General features: G+C 40.6%; 1 protein-coding gene across 3 annotated transcripts in view; it reads left to right on the top strand.

The window, feature by feature from the left end:
- The window catches only part of LOC124613811 (E3 ubiquitin-protein ligase Bre1), a 286869-nt gene that overhangs the window by 175631 nt on the left and 84661 nt on the right, over nucleotides 1–26577 (top strand). For all 3 annotated transcript variants that reach the window (XM_047142534.1, XM_047142541.1, XM_047142548.1), the window contains exon 11: nucleotides 343–545. In XM_047142534.1, the coding sequence (XP_046998490.1) occupies nucleotides 343–545 (203 nt within the window). The remainder of the gene's footprint in view (nucleotides 1–342; nucleotides 546–26577) is intronic.

The following is a 26577-nucleotide window of genomic DNA, read 5'->3' on the forward strand; positions in this document are numbered from 1 at the left end:
TTCGACCTTTATCAAAGTCGGAAATGTGATGGTACACATTTCCCCTCCTTTCTCGAGGCATCAGAACAACGTTTCACCAAGCAACTCCGGTCAACTGCTGTTTGTGTAAGAGAAATCGATTGGAAACTTTCCTCATGTCAGCACGTTGTAGGTGTCGCCACCAGTGCCAACCGTATGTGAATGCTCTGAAAAGCTAATCATTTGCATATCACAGCATCTTCTTCCTGTTGGTTAAATTTCGCATCTGTAGCATGTCATCTTCGTGGTGTAGCAATTTTAATGGCCAGTAGTGTAAAATGTTTTGATATTAAATAAAAATTTTTGACTGTTACTGTAACACAGGGAGAAGAGGCGGAACGAGAGTGTGGTGATAAGGAAAGACAGCTTACATCACCAACCATTAAGAAAGAGAAGGACATAAAACGAGAGAAGGGGGAGGTCAAAAAAGAAATCAAAACCGAAAAAGATCACCGTGAACAGCATCGGGGAAAAGATGCTAAAACAGCAGAATCAGAACTTGTACGAGATCTGAGGGCTCAGTTAAAGTGAGTTTTGAAGGACTAACTCTAATACATCATTGACATTGACTTTGATGTAGGATTTTACAACTTTATTAATGCTAGAGATTTCCTTCGGCTTTGGGCAATTTTCAGCCTTGTGCCATTTGTAAAAAAAATACGGACTGGCAGTTCTGTGCTTGTGCTGTAACTCCTCTTCTTGCATGAAATTTGTTTTTAACAACCCATCCCCTCCCCCATCCACATACTCAAACACATCAGGAATAAGACCATTTAATTTTTTTGTTCTCTTCAGATCATCACGGACTGTATTTTTGTTGTATAATCACAAACTGTATTTTTATTTTTACAGTAGTATTCTAGCAAACGTATATTACCTTGCTATGTACAATTGCTGCATTTGGCACATTTTTATTATATAGCATTCGTATAATATTGTGAAAAATGTCATTTTGTGTACTCTGGAAATCACAATTTCTTTTAGAACCTAAGAGGAGGTCATTAAGAGAAAATATTATGTACACTGTATTTATTAATAATTTATCCTCTCCATTATACTACTCTGTGCATGTGTAAAGTAACTGTGCATGTTGTTCAGAAAGCTTTTCTTTTAACATCTGTGGTAGACAATTAACATTGTGTTACTGTTATTGTATCCATCGCAATTGTAAGTATTCCTGTATTCATCATTCCTTCTTGTTGTGCATTTTGGCAACTACAAGATTTCTTCTGTGTGTAGTGCAACAAACTTCATAATGTTAACTGTGTGTTAAAAACCAATGTATAGGGCAAAATGGAAAGAACAACAGGAGAAGATAAAGAAAGGTGTTACAGTACCATCCATGTGAGGGGGGGATAGACAGGCAAGCAGATATTATTATTCCCCCATATGTTCTTTGTTTTTTCCATATGATGTTTGAAAATAAATATATGTCAGCAACAGTTATGTATTATGTTATTAACACTTTGGAGATTGGCCACTTAGAAAAATATTGGGCTTAGAAAACAGGTCATTTATGCTGTTATTTAAAGCATAACTGGCACATGCATCTTCAAGAGTAGTACACACAAAACAAATACCAAACTTCAGGATTTATTTTTCATATTTCTTTAGTTCTTTGATAGATTACAAATTTTAAATTAATGATGACAGAAAGTATAACTATCCTTATTTTTTAAAAATAAAAAAAGTGAGATGAGTTATTGAGCAATTTTTTCCTCTTGAGCTTCCAAAATTTCTTGCTAACTCAATAAACATGACATATTTCTAGCAGAATTGCAGCAAACTGAAACCTAATGAGTACATGCATGAAATTATGCCAATGTGATCAGATTGGCTCAGCCATTCGCAACACCAGATGTTGTGTTTGCTACTTTTTTATATACAATTTTAGGAATTGACACCAGGAGGCAATATTCAAGTGATAGGTGCCTTGTGCATCAAGAAAATTGTGGCCAGACCTATTATTGAGCGTAAAGTTGTGGCCTCCAATGTGTTAAACATTACAGATTGGATTGATATTCACTATGTGATCAAAAGTATCTGGACACCTGGCTGAAAATGACTTAAAAGTTCGTGGCACCCTCCATCGGTAATGCTAGAATTCAATATGGTGTTGGCCCACCCTTAGCCTTGATGAGAGCTTCCACTCTCGCAGGCATATGTTCAATCAGGTGCTGGAAGGTTTCTTGGGGAATGGCAGCCCATTCTTCACAGAGCGCTGCACCGAGGAGAGATGTCGATGTTGGTTGGTGAGGCCTACATGAAGTCGGCGTTCCAAAACATCCCAAAGGTGTTTTTCAGGATTTAGGTCAGGACTCTGTGCAGGCCAATCCATTACAGGGATGTTATTATCAAGTATCCACTTTGCCACAGGCTGTGTATTATGAACAGGTGCTCGATCGTGTTGAAAGATGCAATCGCCATCCCTGAATTGCTCTTCAACATTTGGAAGCTAGAAGGTGCCGAAAACATCAGTGTAGGCCTGTGCTATGATAGTGCCACACAAAACAACAAGGGGTACAAGTCCCCTCCATGAAAAACACAACTACACCATAACACAGGGCTTCACAACATACGTGCTCGCGGAGCAAGCTGTGAGCAGCAAGGAGCAGCGCGAGCACGATACCCCCACTACCGGACCAGAGCGGAGAGTGGGGAGAGTCACGTGGGGCACACAACAGCTGCTGCCAGTCAATGTAAATCTGCGGCCACCCGCAGGGATATCACTCACGAATTATTACTACCACAAATGAAACAAATAAAGGAGGATGTACATGTGCCACATAATTTTATTAGCTTAGTGTATGCCTCTACATTCGTATTAATTTGTGATCTGTTACACAATAAAAGGTGTCACTGAAGTGTGGGATTCTCGGTTATCTTGTACTTTTTGCCCTTTACAATTGCGTCTAATGTTCGGAGTAATTAGATGAGATAAATACGTTCAGGGAAATAAATAACGTGTGTTCCTGAATTGAAATAGCCTTCATGGAAATGTGATCTCGCATTCTTAGCAGATTTAACTAAGCATCTGAATGCTTTGAACTTTTCACTACAAGGTAAAGATCTGCTAATTACTCATTTTATAGATCGAATACAAGCTTTTAAAATGAAATTGACACTTTGGTTGAGTCCGCTGGAAACAGGAAATCTAGCTCATTTTCCTAAATTATCATCCATGCAAGATGTTCACAAAGACTGAACATTATTCAGGAAGAATTTGATCAACGCTTTCAAGATCCGACAGCACTAGACAGTGATTTTGATCTGTTCTCCTCTCCATATTCATGTAGCCCATGCTTCCTTATATAATTGGTTGTACGAACAACAACACTCATCACATTTTTTAGAGTGATACTCTTTGCACATAAGTTTTCCTGGTGGATCACACAGTGAACGCCCCTTATTTATTTCGGCACGGCCAGTTTTTGCATTTTCTTCTTCAACAGCGCAAAGAAACCTGATTTCTTTCCCTGTCATCGCTGGTGCTTCGTCCGTAGACACTGAAACTAAAGAATTCCACGACAATCCTATATTGTCAACACTTTCTTCAACACTACTTAAAATATCACCTCCGGTTGTAGTGTCCTTTATGGCTACTACATCGAGGAGCTCCTCCCTCACCTGAAGATCTCTATTAACACTTCTAATAAATATGGCAAGCTGCGCTGTTCCAGTGATATCAACACTTTCGTCCAGAGCTAGAGAATACGCCATAAAATCTTTACAGATATTTGCAAGCTGGTTCTGGACGTCGTCTGCCATGTCCTGTATGCAACGCAAAATGGTCATGTTAGATAATGGCACACATCCGAAACTGTTCAACTTGATATGGACACAAATGTTCCGCTGCAACTACCAAACACTCTTTTATTAAATCCCCATCAGTGAAGGGGTGCAGGGATTTTGCTAAAAGCAAAGCAGTTTTGTAACTCACTCTGAGAGTTGTAACTCACTCTGAGAGCTGCCTCAGTTGATTTTTCTTCGTCGTCCAGATCTTCTTTGGATAGCTTCCTTTTAAGTTTAATAACTTCCTGTACACGATCTGGCCCATCACATTTTCCACTTCCGTAGTCTTTCGCATGGTACGACATATAATGTCGCTGCAAATTAAATTTCCTAGAAGAATTCAGCGTTTTGTGACATACTAAACGTTTTGCAACACCATCTTTTTCTGTAAACAGATACAATTCCTCCTAATGGGGGTTGAACTGCGAAAGCATGGTTGTGGTTACACAACGGCGACTTGACATGATTCTTAACCAGCGAAGTGACTGTTAGAGCTGATCGTAGTACTTTAAAAGTTACACAGTCGGCGTGAATTCAATAGGCACGCTGCGGCCCTATTCAAACGTGCGCGCGCATTTCCCCTCCCTCCCTACTCCGCGACGTTGCACCTGCTCGCGTGCACCTGCCTGAGCAGACGTGAGTACTCACATTCAAAACCGGCCAGTTGTTAAGCCCTGCTATAACACCACCACCACCATCACCACCTCCAAATTTTACTGTTGGCACTACACATGCTGGCAGATGTTTACCGGGCATTTGCCATACCCGCACCCTGCCATCGGATCGCCATATTGTGTACTGTGATTCATCACTCCAAACAACGTTTTTTCCACTGTTCAATTGTCTCATGTTTACACTCCTTACACAAAGTGAGGCTTCGTGTGGCATTTACCGGCATGATGTGTGGCTTATGAGCAGCCGCCTAACTGTCGTAGTATTTGCAGTGGATCCTGATGCAGTTTGGAATTCCTGTGTGATGGTCTGGATAGATTTCTGCCGATTACATATTGCGACCCTCTTCAACTGTCGGCGGTCTCTGTCAGTCAACAGACGAAGTCAGCCTGTACACTTTTGTGCTGTATGTGTCCCTTCACATTTCCACTACACTCTCACATCGGAAACAGTGGACCTAGGGATGTTTAGCAGTTTGAAAATCTCGCGTACAGATGTATGACACAAGTGACATTCAATCACCTGACCACGATCAAAGTCCATGAGTTCTGTGGAGCACCCCATTCTGATCTCTCACAATGTCCGTCGACTACCGTATTTACTTGAATCTAAGCCACACCTGAAAAATGAGACTCGAAATCAAGGAAAAAAAAATTTCCCGAATCTAAGCCGCACCTGAAATTTGAGACTTGAAATTCAAGGGAGAGAAAAGTTTTAGCCCACACCTCCAAATGGAAACAAAGTTGGTCCATTGTAATATGAGACACAATTTAGGTCGAATGAATGACGGTACAGCTACAGTAGTTTGGTTCGAGTCGTAAGCTTAGCAGTTCAGTTTTACCAGGTAGCCATTGCTATGCGTAAGGCGCTCCGTTCGTATTTATACGAGTACCCTTCCTTTTTCACATGCTTTGTCTGGTTTGAATCGATTGCGTATTTTTCTTTGATCTGATAAGTGTTGTTCTCTTTGTTATAGGTGTTTGTCACTCTAAGCTGAAAATGCGTTATTGTACTGTGTCATGCATTGTTTGTTGCATTCTAATAATGTGTGTTTACGACCTGTCGCCGATCGCGGCATGGCTTGCTTTTGTGCGCGCTACCGCCGTTTACGATAAAAAAAAGAGGGGTATTGTCTCATTCATGAAACAATGGCAAGAGACTGCTATTTGTTGTTACTTACACTGCTGCATTCTTTGATAATGATCAACAAGAACCAAATAGTAGACTGCGTATGATAGAAGATGTTCTGAACGAGAGTTTAGCTAAAATTTTTCGCTGTTTGAAAATCTTTGCAGACGCCTCTTTTGTACATTACATTCTGCACAGAAATTAGAGTCATCTTAGATTTAAAAATCTAGTCAATTGCCATGCTTCATTTCTGACTGTATCACTATTAGGCATAAGAATAATACGAATATAAACATGACATGGAAAATGGAAATGTCGTGTGGCTAGGGCCTCCCGTGGGGTAGACCGTTCGCCTGGTGCAGGTCTTTCGATTTGACGCCACTTCGGCGACCTGCGTGTCGATGGGGATGAAATGATGATGATTAGGACAACACAACACCCAGCCCCTGAGCGGAGAAAATTTCCGACCCAGCCGGGAATCGAACCCGGGCCCTTAGGATTGACAGTCTGTCACGCTGACCACTCAGCTACCGTGGCGGACCAACATGACATGATATGTATATTCTTGCGCGTTTGCTGTTGTCTCACACTAGTTTCGTAGTTTATTAGGCAGACAAGATTTAAGTGAGATAGCAGCAAACACGAAAGAATACATGGCAAAATGTTTATTTTCATATTATTCTTATGGTGAAGAGAATACTGCATGTGAGTCACAATTCATAAAAGTTCCTATTAGCAACCATCTCTTCTCACAGATAGGAAAAAATTCAGAACGTAGAGTTGGCCATATTGACAAACATCCCAAACAGTCTTGCCAGTCGGATTTTCATAGTACATTGAAATGCTGCTACATTCGAAGATAAACAATACGGAATTTGTATTTACTTCGTTGGATAATGTATGAAAATGCAGTGGTCGGGGCAGAGAAAAAAAAGCTCGTCTTCCACCTTTTTTTAAAAATTTATTTACTGACTCAGAGGTTTTGGTGCCAGTATTTATCTTTGTGCCTGCAGAGCATGCTTGTATCACGCTACATATATTCGATGGCAGAAGTTAGTTTTGGCGGCACCTACCAACATTTTTCAGAACTTCCGCTTACTTTGCACTCGATTCTAAGGCGCAGGCGGTTTTTTGGATTACAAAAACCGGAAAAAAAGTGCGGCTTAGATTCAAGTAAATACGGTACTGAGGTCGCTGGTATGGAGTACCTGGCAGTAGGTGGCAGCACACTGCACCTAATATGAAAAATGTACTTTTGATCACATAGTGCACATTATTGAAAAGAAAAAGAAAATTTTACGTTGATCCTATTAATCTAATCAATTCAAGAAAAAATAACTCAGCTATACACAGTTGAAATTGCTTAATAAGAAACCACTGTCCAAGAGGTTAAACTGCCCGTCCATCAAAACATCACTTTCTATGAAAGCAACCACTCGGAGTGTATACCGAAACAAAGATACCAAACTGCTTTCAACATACAGCAGCAATTTGTGGATTGTTGCCAGTGAACATTTGATAACGTTCACATTTTCTGCTTGCTTGAAAAGTTGCTGTTCCACTAAATTAATAATGGATGTTATGTATTACACTACTGCAACGTACGGTACGTGACATGGCTCTTTGCCGGCATTGATTGACTTCATCATTGTCATAATCATCATCCTCTTTGCCGGCATTAACTGAATTCATCACCATCATCATCCTAGGGTTGAAGCAAGACCGTATGGCTGTGAACACAGACTTGCATGGACATGTTGATGTAAGAGTAGTCAGCCTTGTTAGCAGCAGCCCACTGCGTTAAAGAACACCTTTAGCTCTACCTGGAGTATTTCTCTCTTCATATTTTTCAAAATGTTGCTGGTTTCAACACAAAAATTCCATTCCAGTCATAATGAAGTCATCTTCAAGCTATTTTAATTTCAAATGTAGTCTGTGAGAATTAAGGTATTTGTAGACTGTTAAATACACGGTAAAATTCCTGAAATAACTGGCATGTTCTTTAACACAAAAATTATATTTCAGTTATATCATCATGCATTAGATAACTCCCACATGTTATCTCTGTGGAAGAACTCCACTATAGTTATTTTCAAAGAGTTGACATGTTTGTACATATTTCTATCACTGTCACTTGAAATGGTTTTTAGATTGTCATTCTGAATTTTATGGTCTTCAAGGTCACCCACTATTGCATGAGTACAGTGTGAAGAGCTTGCTGTGTCGAAAACCTGTATATTTTCTATATAAAGATAAACTGTCTTCAGTAGCACAGCAAAAATACCTCAGCTTCTTCTGTCACTAGTTTCTACAGCTAATGATACTATAACAGACAGTCAGATGATAAGGAGATGGATGGATAAAAGTGAGTAAACTGTTTAACAATATTAGGAAAAGTGCCACAGCTATTAGTTCATTTATCCCTCTGTGAGTCAAGGCAGTCAGTGCCTTTATGGAAAAATGTTCGTGGTCATCAATGGATTTGTGTTAATACCCAGGCATGCATGTCATCATCCAGAGCAGATCAACAGCCATAAATGTATGTACAGGGTGTACATAAAGTCTGGACACACTTTCAATTATTTTTTGCACAAGAATCAAACATTGTGCAGATGTCATACATATGTCATTTTGAAGAGAAACCCTGAAAGTCATTTATTATTATTATTATTATTATTATTATTATTGTTATTATTATCTCTCTTTTTTTTTATGTTTACCACCACAGCGTAGTTTGATAATTTGCTAATAGTCAGCGCTAGTCGCAAACATGGCAAGTTCAGGTGCAGAACGAGTTTTCTGTGTGTTGGAGTTGACAAAAACAAGTGTGCTACAGCTGTTCAAAGGATGTTTAGAACCAAGTATGATAAGAACCCACCAACAAGGAAGGCCATTTACCACTGGCACAACAAATTCGTTACGACGGGTTGCTTGTGTCCGGCAAAGAGAAGCGGACGTCCCAGTGTGAGTTAAGTGAATGTGGTGCGTGTACGAGAGACATTCATAAGGAGGCCAAAGAAATCAGTGTGTGTGCATCCACTGAACTCTAAGTGGCTCCAGTGACAGCGTGGAAAGCCCTGCGACAGAAGCTGTCTATGAAACCATTCAAATTGGAGCTAGTCCAGAAGCTCAATGAGGACGACAAACACAGGCGTCTTGAGTTTTGTTCGCAGTTGCAACAATTGAATGAGGACGGGGACGGCATTGTTGATCGCTTAATTTTTAGCGACGAAGCCACTTCTCACACTAATGGGAAAGTGAACGGGCATAATTGTCGAATCGGGGGTACAAAGTGTCCACAGGGAGTGTTACTGCCCAAAGGTAAACAGTTTATCTTAGGTTGTTATGGTTATGGCTCTATTTAGTTAAAGTCTGGTTTCGAATCTGTTCTGTGATGTTGTGACAGGTGTTAAAGATAAGAACATAGTTTGAAGAACTGTGAGTGAAAGAATTACTGTGTGGTGAGAAGTATGACAAGGGTTATGTTTGAATTCAAGAAAAAGAGCAAAATATATTAGCAACAGTAAATAACTACTGTTTAGTCATTCATGAACCACATCCCGGACTCCACGTTACTCAGTTTTTATAAATGATTTTTGTACCATGGACCACTGGAGCCATCATCATCATCATCATATAAGACTGATTATGCCTTTCAGCATTCAGTCTGGAGCATAGCCCCCTTATAAAATTTCTCCATGATCCCCTATTCAGTGCTAACATTGGTGCCTCTTCTGATGATAAACCTATTACTTCATAATCATTCTTAACCGAATCCAGGTACCTTCTCCTTGGTCTGCCCCGACTCCTCCTACCCTCTACTGCTGAACCCATGAGTCTCTTGGGTAACTTTGCTTCTCCCATGCATGTAACATGACCCCACCATCTAAGACTGTTCGCCCTGACTGCTACATCTATAGAGTTCATTCCCAGTTTTTCTTTGATTTCCTCATTGTGGACACCCTCCTGCCATTGTTCCCATCTACTAGTACCTGCAATCATCCTAGCTACTTTCATATCCGTAACCTCAACCTTGTAGATAAGGTAACCTGAATCCACCCAGCTTTTGCTCCCGTACAACAAAGTCGGTCGAAAGATTGAACGGTGCACAGATAACTTAGTCTTGGTACTGACTTCCTTCTTGCAGAAGAGAATAGATCGTAGCTGCACGATAAGAACCTCGCTTCCAGTTCTTTCACTATGTTGCCATCCTGTGAGAATATGCATCCTGAGTACTTGAAACCATCCACCTGTTCTAACTTTGTTCCTCCTATTTGGCACTCAATCCGTTTATATTTCTTTCCCACTGCCATTACTTTCATTTTGGAGATGCTAATCTTCATACCATAGTCCTTAAGTTTCTGATCTAGCTCTGAAATATTACTTTGCAAACTTTCAATCGAATCTGCCATCACAACTAAGTCATCCGCATATGCAAGACTGCTTATTTTGTGTTCACATATCTTAATCTCACCCAGCCAGTCTATTGTTTTCAACATATGATCCATAAATAATATGAACAACAGTGGAGATAGGTTGCAGCCTTGTCTTACCCCTGAAACTACTCTGAACCATGAACTCAATTTACCGTCAACTCTAACTGCTGGCTGACTATCCATGTAAAGACCGTTAATTGCTTGCAAAAGTTTGCCTCCTATTCCATAATCTCGTAGAACAGACAATAACTTCCTCCTAGGAACCCGGTCATATGCCTTTTCTAGATCTATTAAGCATAGCTACAATTCCCTGTTCCACTCATAACACTTCTCCATTATTTGCCGTAAGGTAAAGATCTGGTCCTTACAACCTCTAAGAGGCCTAAACCCACACTGATTTTCATCCATACCCACAACGTTGATTAAAGATATACCTCTGTAGTTGTTACAATCTTTTCTGTTTCCATGTTTAAAGATTGGTGTGATTACTGCTTTTGTCCAGTCTGATGGAACCTGTCCCGACTCCCAGGCCATTTCATTAATCCTGTGTAGCCATTTAAGGCCTGACATTCCACTGTATTTGATGAGTTCTGACTTAATTTCATCCACCCCAGGTGCTTTATTGCACTGCAATCTATTGACCATTTTCTCCACTTCCTCAAATGTGATCCTATTTCCATCATCATTCCTATCCCATTCTACCTCGAAATCTGAAGCATTACTGATCGCATTTTCACCTACATTGAGCAACTCTTCAAAATATTCCCTCCATCTGCCCAAGGCATCCACAGGATTCACCAGCGGTTTTCCTGACCTGTCCAAAATACTTGTCATTTCCTTCTTACCTCCCTTTCGAAGACTGCTAATTACACTCCAGAATGGTTTTCCAGCAGCTTGACCCAAAGTCTCCAACCTGTTTCCAAAGTCTTCTTGGATGCTGCAATTATATGTTTGGCTTTGTTTCTTTCTTCAACATAACTTTCTCTGTCTACCTGAGTTCTAGTATGTAGCCATTTTTGATACGCCTTGTTTTTCCTTTTACAGGCTGTCTTGACTGTGTCATTCCACCAAGCTGTTTGCTTCTCCTACCTTTACACACTTCTTTTCAAAGACATTCTTTGGCCACTTCTAGTACTGTGTCCCTGTACCTTGTCCATTCCTTTTCCAATGACTGTAATTGACTACATTCAACTAACTGGTACCTTTCTGAGATCACTGTTATGTACTTGTGCCTGACTTCCTTATCCTGAAGTTTCTCCACTCTTATCCTCCTATATATGGACCTGACCTCCTGCACTTTCGGCCTCACAATACCAATTTCACTGCAGATTAAATAGTGATCAGTGTCATCAAAGAATCTTCTGAGTACACCTGTGTCCCTCACAACCTTCCTGAATTCCTGATCTGTTATTACGTAGTCAATGACAGATCTGGTTCCCCTGTCTTCTGAAGTATACCGGTGAATGACCGGTGAGTGTTCTTATGTTTAAAAACGGAGTTTATGATTATTTATCCTATACTGGCACAGAAATCCAAGAGTTGTTTCCCGTTTCTGTTGGCCTCCATGTCCTCTCCAAATTTACCCATAACCTTTTCATACCCTTCTGTTCAATTTCCAGTCCTGGCATTAAAATCACCCATGAGCAGAACACTGTCCTTGTCCTTTACTCTAACAACTACATCACTGAGTGCATCATAAAAACTATCCATCTTATCTTGATCTGTCCCTTCAAAATGCGAATATACTGACACAATCCTAATTTTCTTGCTAGACACTGTCAAATCTATCCACATCAGTCGTTCGTTTACATACCTTATTGCACCACGCTGGGTTCCATTTCTTTCCTGATGTAAAGCCCTACACCCCATTGTGCTATTCCTGCTTTGACTCTTGACAAGTAGACCTTGTATTCTCCCACTTCCTCTTCTTTCTCACCCCTTACCCGAATGTCACTAGCAGCTAAAACGTCCAGCCCCATCTTACTTGCAGCCTCTGCCAGCTCTACCTTCTTAACAGCTCCCCATCTCATTACCATTTGTTTGCCAAGTCTTGTCTTAGGAGTCCCTGGTTTGTCAGTTAGAGGTGTGACTCCGTCACCTCCAGAGGTCCGAGGCATTTTGCTCTGATTATTGCCAGCATCATATTTAAAGTATCAGGGAAGCAGGTTGCTAGCCTTACTTGCCCCGAGTCCCATTGGGTTTTACCCCTAACGGCTGAGGGACTAACCGGTGGATTTCGTAGTCTTTGCCGTATGAGCACAGAGGTGACCACGACTCAGAATATGTCCGAGATGCCCAACCTTACTCCAAAGTAACTGGTATCCCGACTGTCGGGACCACTTACTTGCCCACTCATACGTTGCCCGTGGTTCATGAACTAGGACATGACTACAGGAACACACACCACGAACCACCCATCACTGAAGCCCTTAAAAAGATAAATGAACCAAGGTTTTATATAAGTACCTTTCAGTGGACTGATTTTATTATGCAAGAAGGCAATGATTTGTCGAATTTGTGGGATGATTAAACTGCTGGGGGGAAAAATTAGTACCCCTTTTCACTCGAGATTTATTGTTGCAACAGTACATATGGAATACGTGAAATAATTACATTTATAGATCAGTAGTACAAGCTGTTCTGAGGAACCAGGTATCGACCAATGCTGAAACTCCCATATTAGTACATGATGTAATCTCCAGGGGCAGCAATGCAGGTGCTGACTCTGGTGTCCGGTCGATCGTACAGTTGGTGAATACTGTCCTGGGGTACATTATGTCATCCCGCTTCATCTGTTCACATAGCTCTGTAAGGGTTGTTGGTTGACGATCGCCCGAGTCTCTTCTCATCCCATAATATCCCACATGTGCTCTATTGGGAACTAGTCCGGAGATTGTGCTGGCAGGAGAAGTTGCTGCACATCTTGCAGAGCATATTTAGTTTCATGGGCAGTTTGTGGACGAGTATTATCCTGTTGGAACAATACGCCACCTTCCTGTTGCAAGAATGGCAGAACAACAGGTCCAGTAACTTTCTGCACATACTGAGTGCTGGTTAGTGTCCCCTCCATATACACCAAAAGTGAATGAGAGTTGTAACTTATCACACTGTAGACTGTAAGGCCTATGGTGGTGTCTATGTGTCTGGGATGAATGCACTCTACAAGACAGCACTCACCAGGTCTACGTCATACAAGCAAATGATCATCATTGGCATGGAGGCAGAATCTGCTTTCATCAGTGAAGACCGCGGTGTGCCATTTCATGGAATACGGGCTAGAGGTGTGTGTCCTCGAAGTCCCACAGCTAATAGCCTGTCCACAATGGTTTGTATTGACACGAATGAGTCCAAAAGCCCTGTTATGTGTGCTGTGGTAGCTGTACGAACTGGCATTGCTGTCCTTGCGACATGACAATCTTGGTGGCTGTCTGTGCTGCTTGGATGTCAAGAACATTGTCTGTGAATGTGAGAATGTCCATGTGACCACTGATACCAGTGTCATTGCACAACCAACACAGCATATCCAACTTGTGTGGCAAGTCTCCAAAATGACCATCCCGCCACTTGGAAGACGACATGTTGACCCCTTTCTAACTCGTTCATTTGGCTGTAGGAAGCGCAAATGCATCACTATGGCATGGTTGCCTGCTTGCTTCACACATTAGCACCAACCGAGCCTTCTGGTTGTGAACTTTCTCCATTAAAGGGTAGACACAGATGGTGCTATCTGTTGGTGTACAATGTTGAAACAATTATCAGTGTGTCTAATATTCCCCAAGTGGCATAAGCTGTCATCATAATCTTTCCAGGTGTACAAATCTCCCACTGCACCCCACCCCACCCCACCCCACCCCAACCCAACCCACCGCACCCCACCAGCAGTGTATTTTACAGACTACTGTTGGTAATACCATTGAGAGAGGTAGTTATAGCAGGCAACTGCATAACATTTTTTCATGAAGGCAATGGCTGCCTTGTCTCTCTGTGGAATAAATGTATTAACAGTTAATGATGGTTACTTTTGAAACAATAAATAATTTTTTGACTTTTTTCCATGTGTCTCATTTCATATGACTGCCCCTTGTAGATCATTGCAACTTAGTTGCTCCAACATTTTACTTTTCTCCATTTTTGTGTTGTAGGGACAACTACTTCATTTCCCCCCTCCCCACATACACCCTTTTGTATCTGAATTTTTTAAAAGTTTGATTTGTTGCTGCACTGGAACTACAATACTAGTACTGCAAAATTTATTACTTAATTTATAGTTTTCCACGCTACAGAGTGAAAAGTTACTTTCAACAATATTTTTATGGTCCTTGAGTCAGATATTCATTGTCTGTTTTCTTCTTAGCCACTTCAGATGTGCTGCTAATCAAACTCTGCCACTTCATTGGCACATTGGAATGCTCCAGCTTCTGCCTTTGACTCTGTACATGTTTTAAAATACTATGTTTCCAACCCCATGAAATTCTGCTCTTGTAGTAGTAACAAAATATTGCTAGTATTTTGGGAGCATACAAACCATTGGCTTCAAAGTCACCTGCTCTGTTGTTGGCAGTAACTGCATGCTCCGGCATTTTCACAATAGTAGATACTACTTTAGTGAACTACTTCTAGTCCAGAGTAATTATGAGACTGTTATCATTAGAGATTTCTCAAGAAAAATTGACACTGCTTACTGTCTAGACCTTAGTCTGAAACAACCAAGGCCATGACCATGGCAGAACTATTTCACCAGATATGTAGGATATGAGAGAGGCCAAATAACCCTAGACTTCAAGACAAATGTAAAAATCCGAGTACCTAAGTAGACAGGTGCTGATAAAGGTTTGTATTACTGAATCATCAGTGTAATAAGTCAAGGTGACAAGGTGTAACATTAGTTATCTACATAAGTTTGAAGCAACTTGTAGAAGCCATACTGGGCTGGTTTGGTTTTAAGACAAATGTAGGACCACACGAGACAGTACTGACTGCACTAATTACAAAGACTGAAGAAAGTTGAGCCTACATTTATAGCATTTGTAGATAAATAAAATGCTTTTAACAATGCTTACTAGAGTATATTCTTTTAAGTTCCAGTATTATCATGAATAAAATATGGGGAGTGATACTTTAACTAAAAGTTCTTCAGAAACTAAATTCCATTTATAAGAGTGAAAGGGCATGAGAGACTTGACAGTAGTTCAAAAGGGGTGGTGAGAGGAGGTGGTTGCGTAATGCCAATGTTAGTGTGTGTACACAGAGAGTTGTTCATAGAGGTAAAATAAAAGCTGTAAGATCTTTCAAAAATTTTGTCAGAGATAAAAAGAATTTGGAAGATCAATACATGGAGTGAGTAGTAACTTGAAAAGAGATCATAAGGTGAACATCAATAAAAGTAAAACGAAGCATTGGATAATAATGATGGACAGGTACTGCATCAAATCAAGGAGGAAATAAACGTACCGCACAATTTAACTAAAGATAGGATATGTTGATAATACGTGTTCTGAGACATGAAAAAATAATGAAATTGATAACAGAGAAGTGTGAGAGGTATACATTATAGAGAGAGATCAATGCTTGAATACAGTCAGTAGGTTCAAATGGATGTATTTTGGAGAATTGCAGAGATGAACAGACTTATACATAGAGAGACCTGTATCAGTCCAGTCATTGAACTGAACACTACAACAGTAATAGCTACAAAAACAGAGACATGCTGCAACAGTGTGCTTTCCCCCAAAGGAAATAATGTGTTTTGAATGCATCCTTTTTGAAACTGTATGTCTCTCTTTGCACTGCTGAATGACAAAAATAACTAATTTCTTAACAAGTATTGGCTAAAAATGAGTTATTGTATGGTTCCTCAATCTTGGGATTAGAGCTAGAATGCTGTGCATACTTCAGAGTTGTTGATTTTTCATCACCAATCATAATTAATTTGATGATGTTAGCTTCTTCAGCAAAAATAACTCGCATTGCAGTGGGCATGGCATGTGTAATTTCCATGATTTGAAACGGGTCTTAATGATAATGTGGATAGTTGGTCTGTATTTAGTGATATCTGCAAGGATCTCAGTATCATGTATATATGGTGTCAGAGGAAGTAGTTTTGTAATTTGTGTTCTTTTACAAGAACATGGTATGCATATCAGCCACATAGAGAATATTTGCAAATTGTTCCAAATGTTGATGGCAAATTTGAAGACAACAATGTCTCTGGATATCCCTCACAGACTAAAGAACAGAGTACGGACTTTTACCACCTTGTGGTCATCATTCAACATTCTGTTGAGGGCTTCTATACTTACTTGAGTGGCACAGCAAATCACCCACTAGGTCCTCAAACCTCTGTTTTGTACTTTGAGATTGTCACCAGCATCCAATGAGACAGCTCCATCAGTTTCCTTTAAAATGAAATCCACAGCGTATTAGGTGGGTCTGTCACACAAACTAAATTTAACATGGATTAGACTTTGCACTAACATGTAAGTCCTTGTTTTGTTCATCTAAAAATAAACCAGATGTAAACAAATACAAACGTATGATTGGTCAGCAGCCATAGGACATGTACAAAGGTAGTAGAAGAAAGTCCATTTTATGTATTAGATATCTTATTAATTTGTCATTGGACATGAAACTTTAAGATCTAATGTATTAACAGCCATCAAGGTTTTTCATCTTCATACTTTAGTTTTTATTCCAAAAATTGTATACTGTCATAGTCTCTGTAAACATTAGTTGTGCTCTGATTGTTGCACTGTTAATACAGACCGAGAAAATGTCTGACACTGCTTCCTGCTTCGTAGTGAAGCACACACATGGAACACCATTAAAAATGATGAGAAACAAGTTGTTCTTAATGTTTTCCACAAGATTACAGATAAAACTGGCTCTATAATTTTTCAAGCAACTTTTTTTAAGCGGAACACATTATTGACTAAGTAGAACACATTTTTGATACAGGACGCATGGCTAAAGCTGTAGCATTGGAGTCTAATAATTGAGTATTGTGTGGGTGTCTGGTTTGAATCTCAGTGTTATAAAGGTGTGTTTTACTCTTTATTTGGACTATCTTCATTATTTTATACTGCAGATATGATCTCACACGCAACAGAGTGATAAGCATCATAGAAATGTGGGAAACAAAAATTTTCACAATATCAAGCACACCTTTCAAATGCTGCATCTTTGAGGTTGCTTCCGTACCATTGCAATCTGGCCTCAGTAGAATTGATGTGAATCCAATTTAAGGGATTTATAGTGAGAAGTAACAAAACATTTAAGCTGCCAGGCATACCAGAATTAATGTTCGAAGCTTTGTCAACCACCACTGTCGAATGCTGGCAAAATGCAGAACAGCACTTCACAGAAAGAGAAAATACGGTTTTTGGATTGCTTCATGGATGCTGTTGTTGATCGCCTTTTTATCAGGTTAGCAGATGACAGTTTCAGTACTCAAATGTAGTCCTCGGATTTGGATATAGAAGGGGTTCTGCTTTTTTAGAATATGTGGCTATTTTCAAAGCGGTGGTTTTGTTGGGAACTAATAGCAAAATGTAAACAATTAAAATACAGTCGTTATTGTTGCACACAAGTCGTCATTTTCCAAAGTGTTGGTTAGGATGCAACCTGACAGCTCAATTAAAATTAAATTGTACATTTCACTCTATATCATGTCCTACAAAATTAGATTTCATTATGCTGCCACATTTCTAAATACGCACACGCATTTAGCTTCAGGAAGACATAGAATGCATTTCTGTCATTGGGTGCTCTACTCTATGTACTCAGTCAGTATCACCCATTGCCCAGCTGCTGTCATGTGTTTTGCATATTTTCCTAATAAATAATTTTAGCATACAATGAAATACTTTTTATAATTCGAAGTAAGATATACTTCTTGTCTTCTATGTCTTGAAATTGCTTTCAGACTATTACTATATATTTTGTGTGTCTTTAGAAGATCATTTAAATGTATTAGTGAACTGGAATAGCAGAAGGAATTAAACTATAATTCTGTCCCCCCCCCCCCCCCCCCCCCACCACCACCACCACCACCACCACCACCACCACCACCAATATGTATGAACTACCATTGTGTTCACGAACTTGTGCATTTGTGTGTAAAAGTAATTTTCTGCTATTTACACTTTCCTGCAAAAGTGTAAAACGTGAGGTTTTACTATATTTTCATCTGCACATTGTTGTTGTTGGTCTTCAGTTACAGGGAACATAGGATGTTAGAAGAGACTCTGAAATACTTATTTTATACGTCTGAGTAATTCCTGCATTACATGAAAAAGGCAATGGTTGTGCAGCCCTCTTGGCCCTTGGATTAAAAGGCTTTTACAGTGTATATTAAAAATAAACTTCATGTGGCACACACAACTGAATAGGAAAATTTAACAGTTTGTTAGTGTTTGTGAGCTGTAATACATCAGCTACGTTGGTGGCTTATGTGGGGACTGCAGTGTACACTTTGACTTGAGAGGTGAATCTAAATTAATTCAGCTATGACATGTAGCACACACTGATCAGCCATGACATTGTAACCACCTTCTTAATAGCAAATATGTCAATATTTGGCACAGATAACAGCGGCGATACACCATGGCATGGAAGCATTGAGGCCTGGATTGATCAGTGGAAGGAGCTGGCATCACGTCTGCACACACAAAAGTCACTGAATTCCCACAAATTCCAGGGAGGGGGTGATGTGTTCTGACACAATGTTCAGTCACATTCCAGATGTGTTTGATCGGGTTCAGATCTCGCAATTTGGGGAGCCAGCACATCAATTGGAACTCGCTACTGTGTTCCACAAACCACTCCATCTCACTCCTGTCCTTGTGACACGGTGCATTATCATCTTGAAAAATGCCACTGCCATTGGGAAAAATGATCGACATGAAGGGGTGTACCACCCACTGTACAAAGCTCCTTGACCATCGTGGTGTCTTGCATGAGCTCCTCTGGACCCATCGATGCCCACATGAAATGTCCCCCAGAGCGTAATGGGAGTCGCTGCCAGCTTGTGTGCTTCCCTCAGTATAGGTGTCAAGGAACTGTTCCCCTGGAAGATGACAGATTTGCGTCTGCCCATCAGCAGGTGAAGAAGCTATTGGGATTCACCAGACACTCTGCCACTATGCCAACATCCAGTGCCGATGGACAGGTGCCCATTTTAGCTGTAGTTGCTGATGTCATGGTGCTAATATTGGCACATGCATGGGTCATCGGCTGCGGGGGCCCTTCATTAGGAGTGTTAGCTGCACTTTGTGTTCACACACACGTTTACTGTGCCCGGCATTAAAGTCTGATGTTAGTTCCGCCACAGTTTGCCGCCTTTTCTGTTTTACCTGTCTGCCCAGCCTTTGGCGTCTGACATTTGTAATTAGGTTAGCCACCCAACCCCATGACATCTGGATATGGTTTCTCCATATGTAGAAGACACTCACCACAGCACTCCTTGAACACCCAACAAGTAATGGAGTTTATGAAATGTTTGTGCCGAGCCTCTGGGCCATAACAATCCGCCGTTGGTCAAACTCAGATAGATGGCACCTCTATTCTGTACAAGGAGAACATTGCTGATACTACATGCACGGTGCATGTGTCTGACTAGCATTCATACCTCGCCAGGTGATGCTGTTATCGCCTGGACTGTTTTATATCGATAGGTATCTGTTTGATCAGTGTATAATGCGAACAATTTATTTGATCTTGCTTCCCACAAAAGTCTCGAGGGCACCTCAAAAATGAATACCTTTATACCTTATTAGCTGTGGTATGTTTTTGAACGGTTTATTGTTCTTCACAATTACCAATTTTGAACATTTTGTTTTATCAGATAGCTTTGTCTGCAGGATGGAGTAGTAGTCAGTGGTTGTATGTTTTGAGTGCTGTGCTGCTCTACGGCAGAAATCACTTTGAAGTTGACATATATTCAGATGTGTAAATGAAAATCAACATCTGTTTATAGATATAGTGTAGTGCATGTGTTTGTATATCTGAGATCTTCTCCCAAACCCCTGGATCAATTTCAACCAAATTTGGCACAGAAACAGCAGGCCTCAAGAGTATGACCACTTTTTGGTTTCTAACTCCTTAGCACCAATATGAGTAGGAAAATGGGCAAAACATATTGTTATTGGGTTCCCCCTCCCCCCCAGCTAGAGCCATACAGGTTGCCCTACACAGCTGGAATGTTCTTTAGGAATAGTACCATCCTGCCAATTCAGCTTGCTTTGCTGGGTAGCCTACTTGTCATGGACAAGAAACGGTTCTCCAGGCCCCGACATGTAGACTGCTTTGCATGACAGGCATGTTATGTTGGACTACTATTGACCTGCTTTATCATCCTACTTTGCATGGTGGCCTTTACACCTGGAGCAAATGAATGCTTTTCAGGTCCCTGATTTGTATACTGCCCTGCATGACAGACATGTTGTTGTAGTAGCAGTAGTATCAGTCTGCTTTATGCAACTGTGTTGCAGTTGCTGATGAGTGTGGGTGGGAACAGGTTCACATGGATAGAGGACGAGATGGAGGGAGCTAGGTGGAGGAGGAAATGGAGAGAGGGGAGGAGGGGGAGATAAATGAGGCAGGTGCAAGCTGTAGAGGGGTAGTGTGCAGATGGAAAAGGAAAAGGGAAAGGATGATGTGGTAAGAGAGAGGGGGTGGAGAAAATGGACAGAGAAAAGCGGAGGAGGATGTGTGTTCACTATAGGTGTTGAAGGCATCTATGCAGGCCAAGCTGTGGGGGAAAAGGCTTGTAAATGTAAGCATGGTTTGTCCGTGCGTGCTGCTACAACTCTGCTACCCACCCCTGCAGCGCCTTGTCAGTTATGTGGTATTGTATCCTCAGTCCCCTATCTATGAAGATTTTGGTTTGCAACTGTAGGCATTAGGTTCAAAGACTGTCTGAGAATGTTGGAAAATGTTGTAGAAGCTTCCAGAATCTTATAGGAGCTTCCAGAAGGCTTGGGAATGTTCTAGAATTTTCCAGAGTGTTGTAATCCTTTGGCAGCATTCTATATGGAAATGAATAAGTGTGTGACCGAGTACTTTATTTCAAATGAGGGTGTTGCCGAATACTTAAGAGTGATTTTGAACATTAAAACTACCCCTCCCTCCTTTTCACCCTAATTACCTCAAAAAAGAAATTTACATAAAGACCAAACAAAGCAGATATTTCTCAGCTAGTTCAGAATAAATTCAAAGTAGGCCCTATGAAAGCGTGCTGCTGCTCCCCCCCCCCTCCCCCCCCCCCCCCCTCTCCCCCGCACCCCACTCCCTCTGTCCCCTTCTCATAGGAGACCACATGTTTCATGTAGTGCAAAATGTAGTCTCAATACATTTTTCGTTGCACTACATATTTCTGTGAGAATAACCAATTTTGAATTAAAATGTTGTGTGAGCATTTAGACTTCGACACTAAGCAGCTTGAGCTCATGTGGACACCATATGTTTTAACATGCACTGATACCACTACAAAGAAAAAAAAGCATTTCTTACATTTTATTGCTTTTTATGTACATTCTTAATGTTTCTCTACTGATTTTTTTCCCCCTACAGAATGAGAGAATATCATACTGTATACAGTATTTGTGGAGAGGCTGGACAAAACCTTGAATAACAAGGAGATACTGAATTTAATTAAGTGACAAAAGAAGAAAAAATAAAAATGCAGCTACTGATGTAGGAGAAAGTGAGTACATGTGTCTAAAAATGAGTTTAATAGAAAGTGCAAGATGGCGAAGCAGATATGGATAGAGGACAAATGCAAGACTGTAGAAACATGCATGACTGGCGGAACCACCTATAGCAAAATTTGAGAGACCTTTTGAGGAAACAGAAGCAATTGTAAGAATATCAAGGATTCAGATGTCAAGCAACTACTAAGCAAAGAACGGAAAGCTGAGTGATACAACAGATGGATAACAAAGGGCTAATAAAGGGAAATGAATGTTGCAACAAGACCCATGGAGTATATGACATTCCCTCATAATATTTGAGACCCCTGGGAGAGGTAGCAGTTATAAAACTACTCCACCTGGTACGCAAGGTGTATGAGACAGGCAGAGTACCCACAGACCTCTAAAGAACGTAATAATTCCAATTCCAGAGAAGGCAAGTACTGCGAGGTATGAATGCTGTCAAACCATCAATTTACTAAGTCATTGTTGCAGAATACTGACACATTATTTACAGAAGAATAGAAAAAGTAAGAGAAGCCATCATTGTGGAAGATCAGTTTCGGTTATGGAACATGTGAGGCAAACTGACCCTGTGACTTACCCTGGAAAATTAGTTGAACAAAGGCAAACCTACATTTATAGTATTTATTGATGTAGAGAAAGCTTTTGACACTGTTGAATGGAGTACACACTGTGAAATATTGTAGGTTGCAGGAGGGAAGTATAGGGAGTGAAAGGTTATTCACAACATGTCCAGAAAGCAGATTTAGTTATAACGGTCGAAAGAAATGAAAAAGAAACTGTGATTGAGAAGGGGGTGAGACAGGATTGTAGTCTTATTCTCAGTGTTATTAAATCTATATATTGAATAAGCTGTAGAGGAAGACCATGACAGATTCTCAGTTGGGGAGAGATCTGGCGACCTTGCTAATCACTAACCATCTGAGCTACCCAAGCACGACTCATGCCCCGTCCTCACAGGTTCACAGGAGAGCTTCTGTAAAGTTTGGAAGGTAGGAGACGAGATACTGGCAGAAGTAAAGCTGTGAGGACAGGGCGTGAGTCGTGCTTGGGTAGCTCAGATGGTAGAGCACTTGCCTGCGAAAGGCAGAGGTCCCAAGCTCGAGTCTCGGTCCGGCACACAGTTTTAATCTGCCAAGAAGTTTCAATCCCATCATTGTTTATTCTTAGCTTGCTAGTTACTGAGGAAAAAACCAAGAGAGCTACAAATTAAGGCAATCACTTCATTATCATAACAAGTCACAAAGAAATCATTGACCAGCCATTTACTAGACTAATCAAGACTCATAATAACTACAATCCTTTGGTGTTAAACTTTTCAGTGCACTGCCACCAGAATTGCATACTACCTCATTGAAAACATCCTGAATTGTTGCGAAAAATAAGTTTAAAAAGAAGGCTTCTTATCATAGACTGATTCTTTGAATGTGCAAAAGATCGTCTCAAATTTTAACTTATATTTGTATGTTTCTATGCAAATCCGTATGATTTGTTATCTTTATTACTATGAACCATGGACCTTGCCGTTGGTGGGGAGGCTTGCGTGCCTCAGCGATACAGATGGCCGTACCGTAGGTGCAACCACAACGGAGGGGTATCTGTTGAGAGGCCAGACAAACATGGGGTTCCTGAAGAGGGGCAGCAGCCTTTTCAGTAGTTGCAGGGGCAACAGTCTGGATGATTGACTGATCTGGCCTTGTAACATTAACCAAAACGGCCTTGCTGTGCTGGTACTGCGAACGACTGAAAGCAAGGGGAAACTACAGTCGTAATTTCTCCCGAGGACATGCAGCTTTACTGTGTGATTAAATGATGATGGCGTCCTCTTGGGTAAAATATTCCGGAGGTAAAATAGTCCTCCATTCGGATCTCCGGGCGGGGACTACTCAAGAGGACGTCGTTATCAGGAGAAAGAAAACTGGCATTCTACGGATCGGAGCGTGGAATGTCAGATCCCTTAATCGGGCAGGTAGGTTAGAAAATTTAAAAAGGGAAATGGATAGGTTAAAGTTAGATATAGTGGGAATTAGTGAAGTTTGGTGGCAGGAGGAACAAGACTTTTAGTCAGGTGATTACAGGGTTATAAATACAAAATCAGATAGGGGTAATGCAGGAGTAGGTTTAATAATGAATAAAAAAATAGGAGTGCGGGTTAGCTACTACAAACAGCATAGTGAACACATTATTGTGGCCAAGATAGACACAAAGCCCATGCGTACTACAGTAGTACAAGTTTATAAGCCAACTAGCTCTGCAGATGATGAAGAAATTGATGAAATGTATGACGAGATAAAAGAAATTATTCAGGTAGTGAAGGGAGACGAAAATTTAATAGTCATGGGTGACTGGAATTCATCAGTAGGAAAAGGGAGAGAAGGAAACATAGTAGGTGAATATGGATTGGGGGGAAGAAATGAAAGAGGAAGCCGCCTTGTAGAATTTCGCACAGAGCATAACTTAATCATAGCTAACACTTGGTTCAAGAATCATGAAAGAAGGTTGTATACCTGGAAGAATCCTGGAGATACTAAAAGGTATCAGATAGATTACATAATGGTAAGACAGAGATTTAGGAACCAGGTTTTAAATTGCAAGACATTTCCAGGGGCAGATATGGACTCTGACCACAATCTACTGGTTTTGAACTGTAGATTAAAACTGAAGAAACTGCAAAAAAGTGGGAATTTAAGGAGATGGGACCTGGATAAACTGACTAAACCAGAGGTTGTACAGAGTTTCAGGGAGAGTGTAAGGGAACAGTTGACAGGAATGGGGAAAGAAATACAGTAGAAGAAGAATGAGTAGCTCTGAGGGATGAAGTAGTGAAGGCAGCACAGGATCAAGTAGGTAAAAAAACGAGGGCTAGTAGAAATCCTTGGGTAACTGAAGAAATATTGAATTTAATTGATGAAAGGAGAAAATATAAAAATGCAGTAAATGAAGCAGGTAAAAAGGAATAGAAGCGTCTCAAAAATGAGATCGACAGGAAGTGCAAAATGGCTAAGCAGGGATGGCTAGAGGACAAATGTAAGGATGTAGAGGCTTGCCTCACTAGGGGTAAGATAGATACTGCCTACAGGAAAATTAAACAGACCTTTGGAGAGAAGAGAACCACTTGTATGAATATCAAGAGCTCAGATGGCAACCCAGTTCTAAGCAAAGAAGGGAAGGCAGAAAGGTGGAAGGAGTATATAGAGGGTTTATACAAGGGTGATGTATTTGAGGACAATATTATGGAAATGGAAGAGGATGTAGATGAAGATGAAATGGGAGATAAGATACTGCGTGAAGAGTTTGACAGAGCACTGAAAGACCTGAGTCGAAACAAGGCCCCGGGAGTAGACAACATTCCATTAGAACTACTGATGGCCTTGGGAGAGCCAGTCATGACAAAACTCTACCATCTGGTGAGCAAGATGTATGAGACAGGCAAAATACCCTCAGACTTCTAGAAGAATATAACAACTCCAATCCCAAAGAAAGCAAGTGTTGACAGATGTGAAAATTACCGAACTATCAGTTTAATAAGTCACAGCTGCAAAATACTAACGCGAATTCTGTACAGACGAATGGAAAAACTGGTAGAAGCTGACCTCGGCGAAGATCAGTTTGGATTCCTTAGAAATGTGGGAACACGTGAGGCAATACTAACCTTACGGCTTATCTTAGAAGAAAGATTAAGAAAATGCAAACCTACGTTTCTAGCATTTGTAGACTTAGAGAAAGCTTTTGACAACGTTAACTGGAATACTCTCTTTCAAATTCTGAAGGTGGCAGGGGTAAAATACAGGGAGCGAAAGGCTATTTACAATTTGTACAGAAACCAGATGGCAGTTATAAGAGTCGAGGGGCATGAAAGGGTAGCAGTGGTTGGGAAAGGAGTGAGACAGGGTTGTAGCCTCTCCCTGATGTTATTCAATCTGTATATTGAGCAAGCAGTAAAGGAAACAAAAGAAAAATTCGGAGTAGGTATTAAAATTCATGGAGAAGAAGTAAAAACTTTGAGGTTCGCCGATGACATTGTAATTCTGTCAGAGACAGCAAAGGACTTGGAAGAGCAGTTGAACGGAATGGACAGTGTCTTGAAAGGAGGATATAAGATGAACATCAACAAAAGCAAAACGAGGATAATGGAATGTAGTCAAATTAAATCGGGTGATGCTGAGGGGATTAGATTAGGAAATGTGACACTTAAAGTAGTAAAGGAGTTTTGCTATTTAGGGAGTAAAATAACTGATGATTGTCAAAGTAAAGAGGATAGAAAATGCAGACTGGCAATGGCAAGGAAATCGTTTCTGAAGAAGAGAAATTTGTTAACATCGAGTATAGATTTAAGTGTCAGGAAGTCGTTTCTGAAAGTATTTGTATGGAGTGTAGCCATGTATGGAAGTGAAACATGGACGATAACCAGTTTGGACAAGAAGAGAATAGAAGCTTTTGAAATGTGGTGCTACAGAAGAATGCTGAAGATAAGGTGGGTAGATCATGTAACTAATGAGGAGGTATTGAATAGGATTGGGGAGAAGAGAAGTTTGTGGCACAACTTGACTAGAAGAAGGGATCGGTTGGTAGGACATGTTTTGAGGCATCAAGGGATCACAAATTTAGCATTGGATGGCAGCGTGGACGGTAAAAATCGTAGAGGGAGACCAAGAGATGAATACACTAAGCAGATTCAGAAGGATGTAGGTTGCAGTAGGTACTGGGAGATGAAGAAGCTTGCACAGGATAGAGTAGCATGGAGAGCTGCATCAAACCAGTCTCAGGACTGAAGACCACAACAACATCATGTTATATTATTACTTATTATTATTATTATT

The sequence above is a fragment of the Schistocerca americana genome, chromosome 1 (assembly GCF_021461395.2).
Source record: "Schistocerca americana isolate TAMUIC-IGC-003095 chromosome 1, iqSchAmer2.1, whole genome shotgun sequence".
NCBI lineage: Eukaryota > Metazoa > Arthropoda > Insecta > Orthoptera > Acrididae > Schistocerca > Schistocerca americana.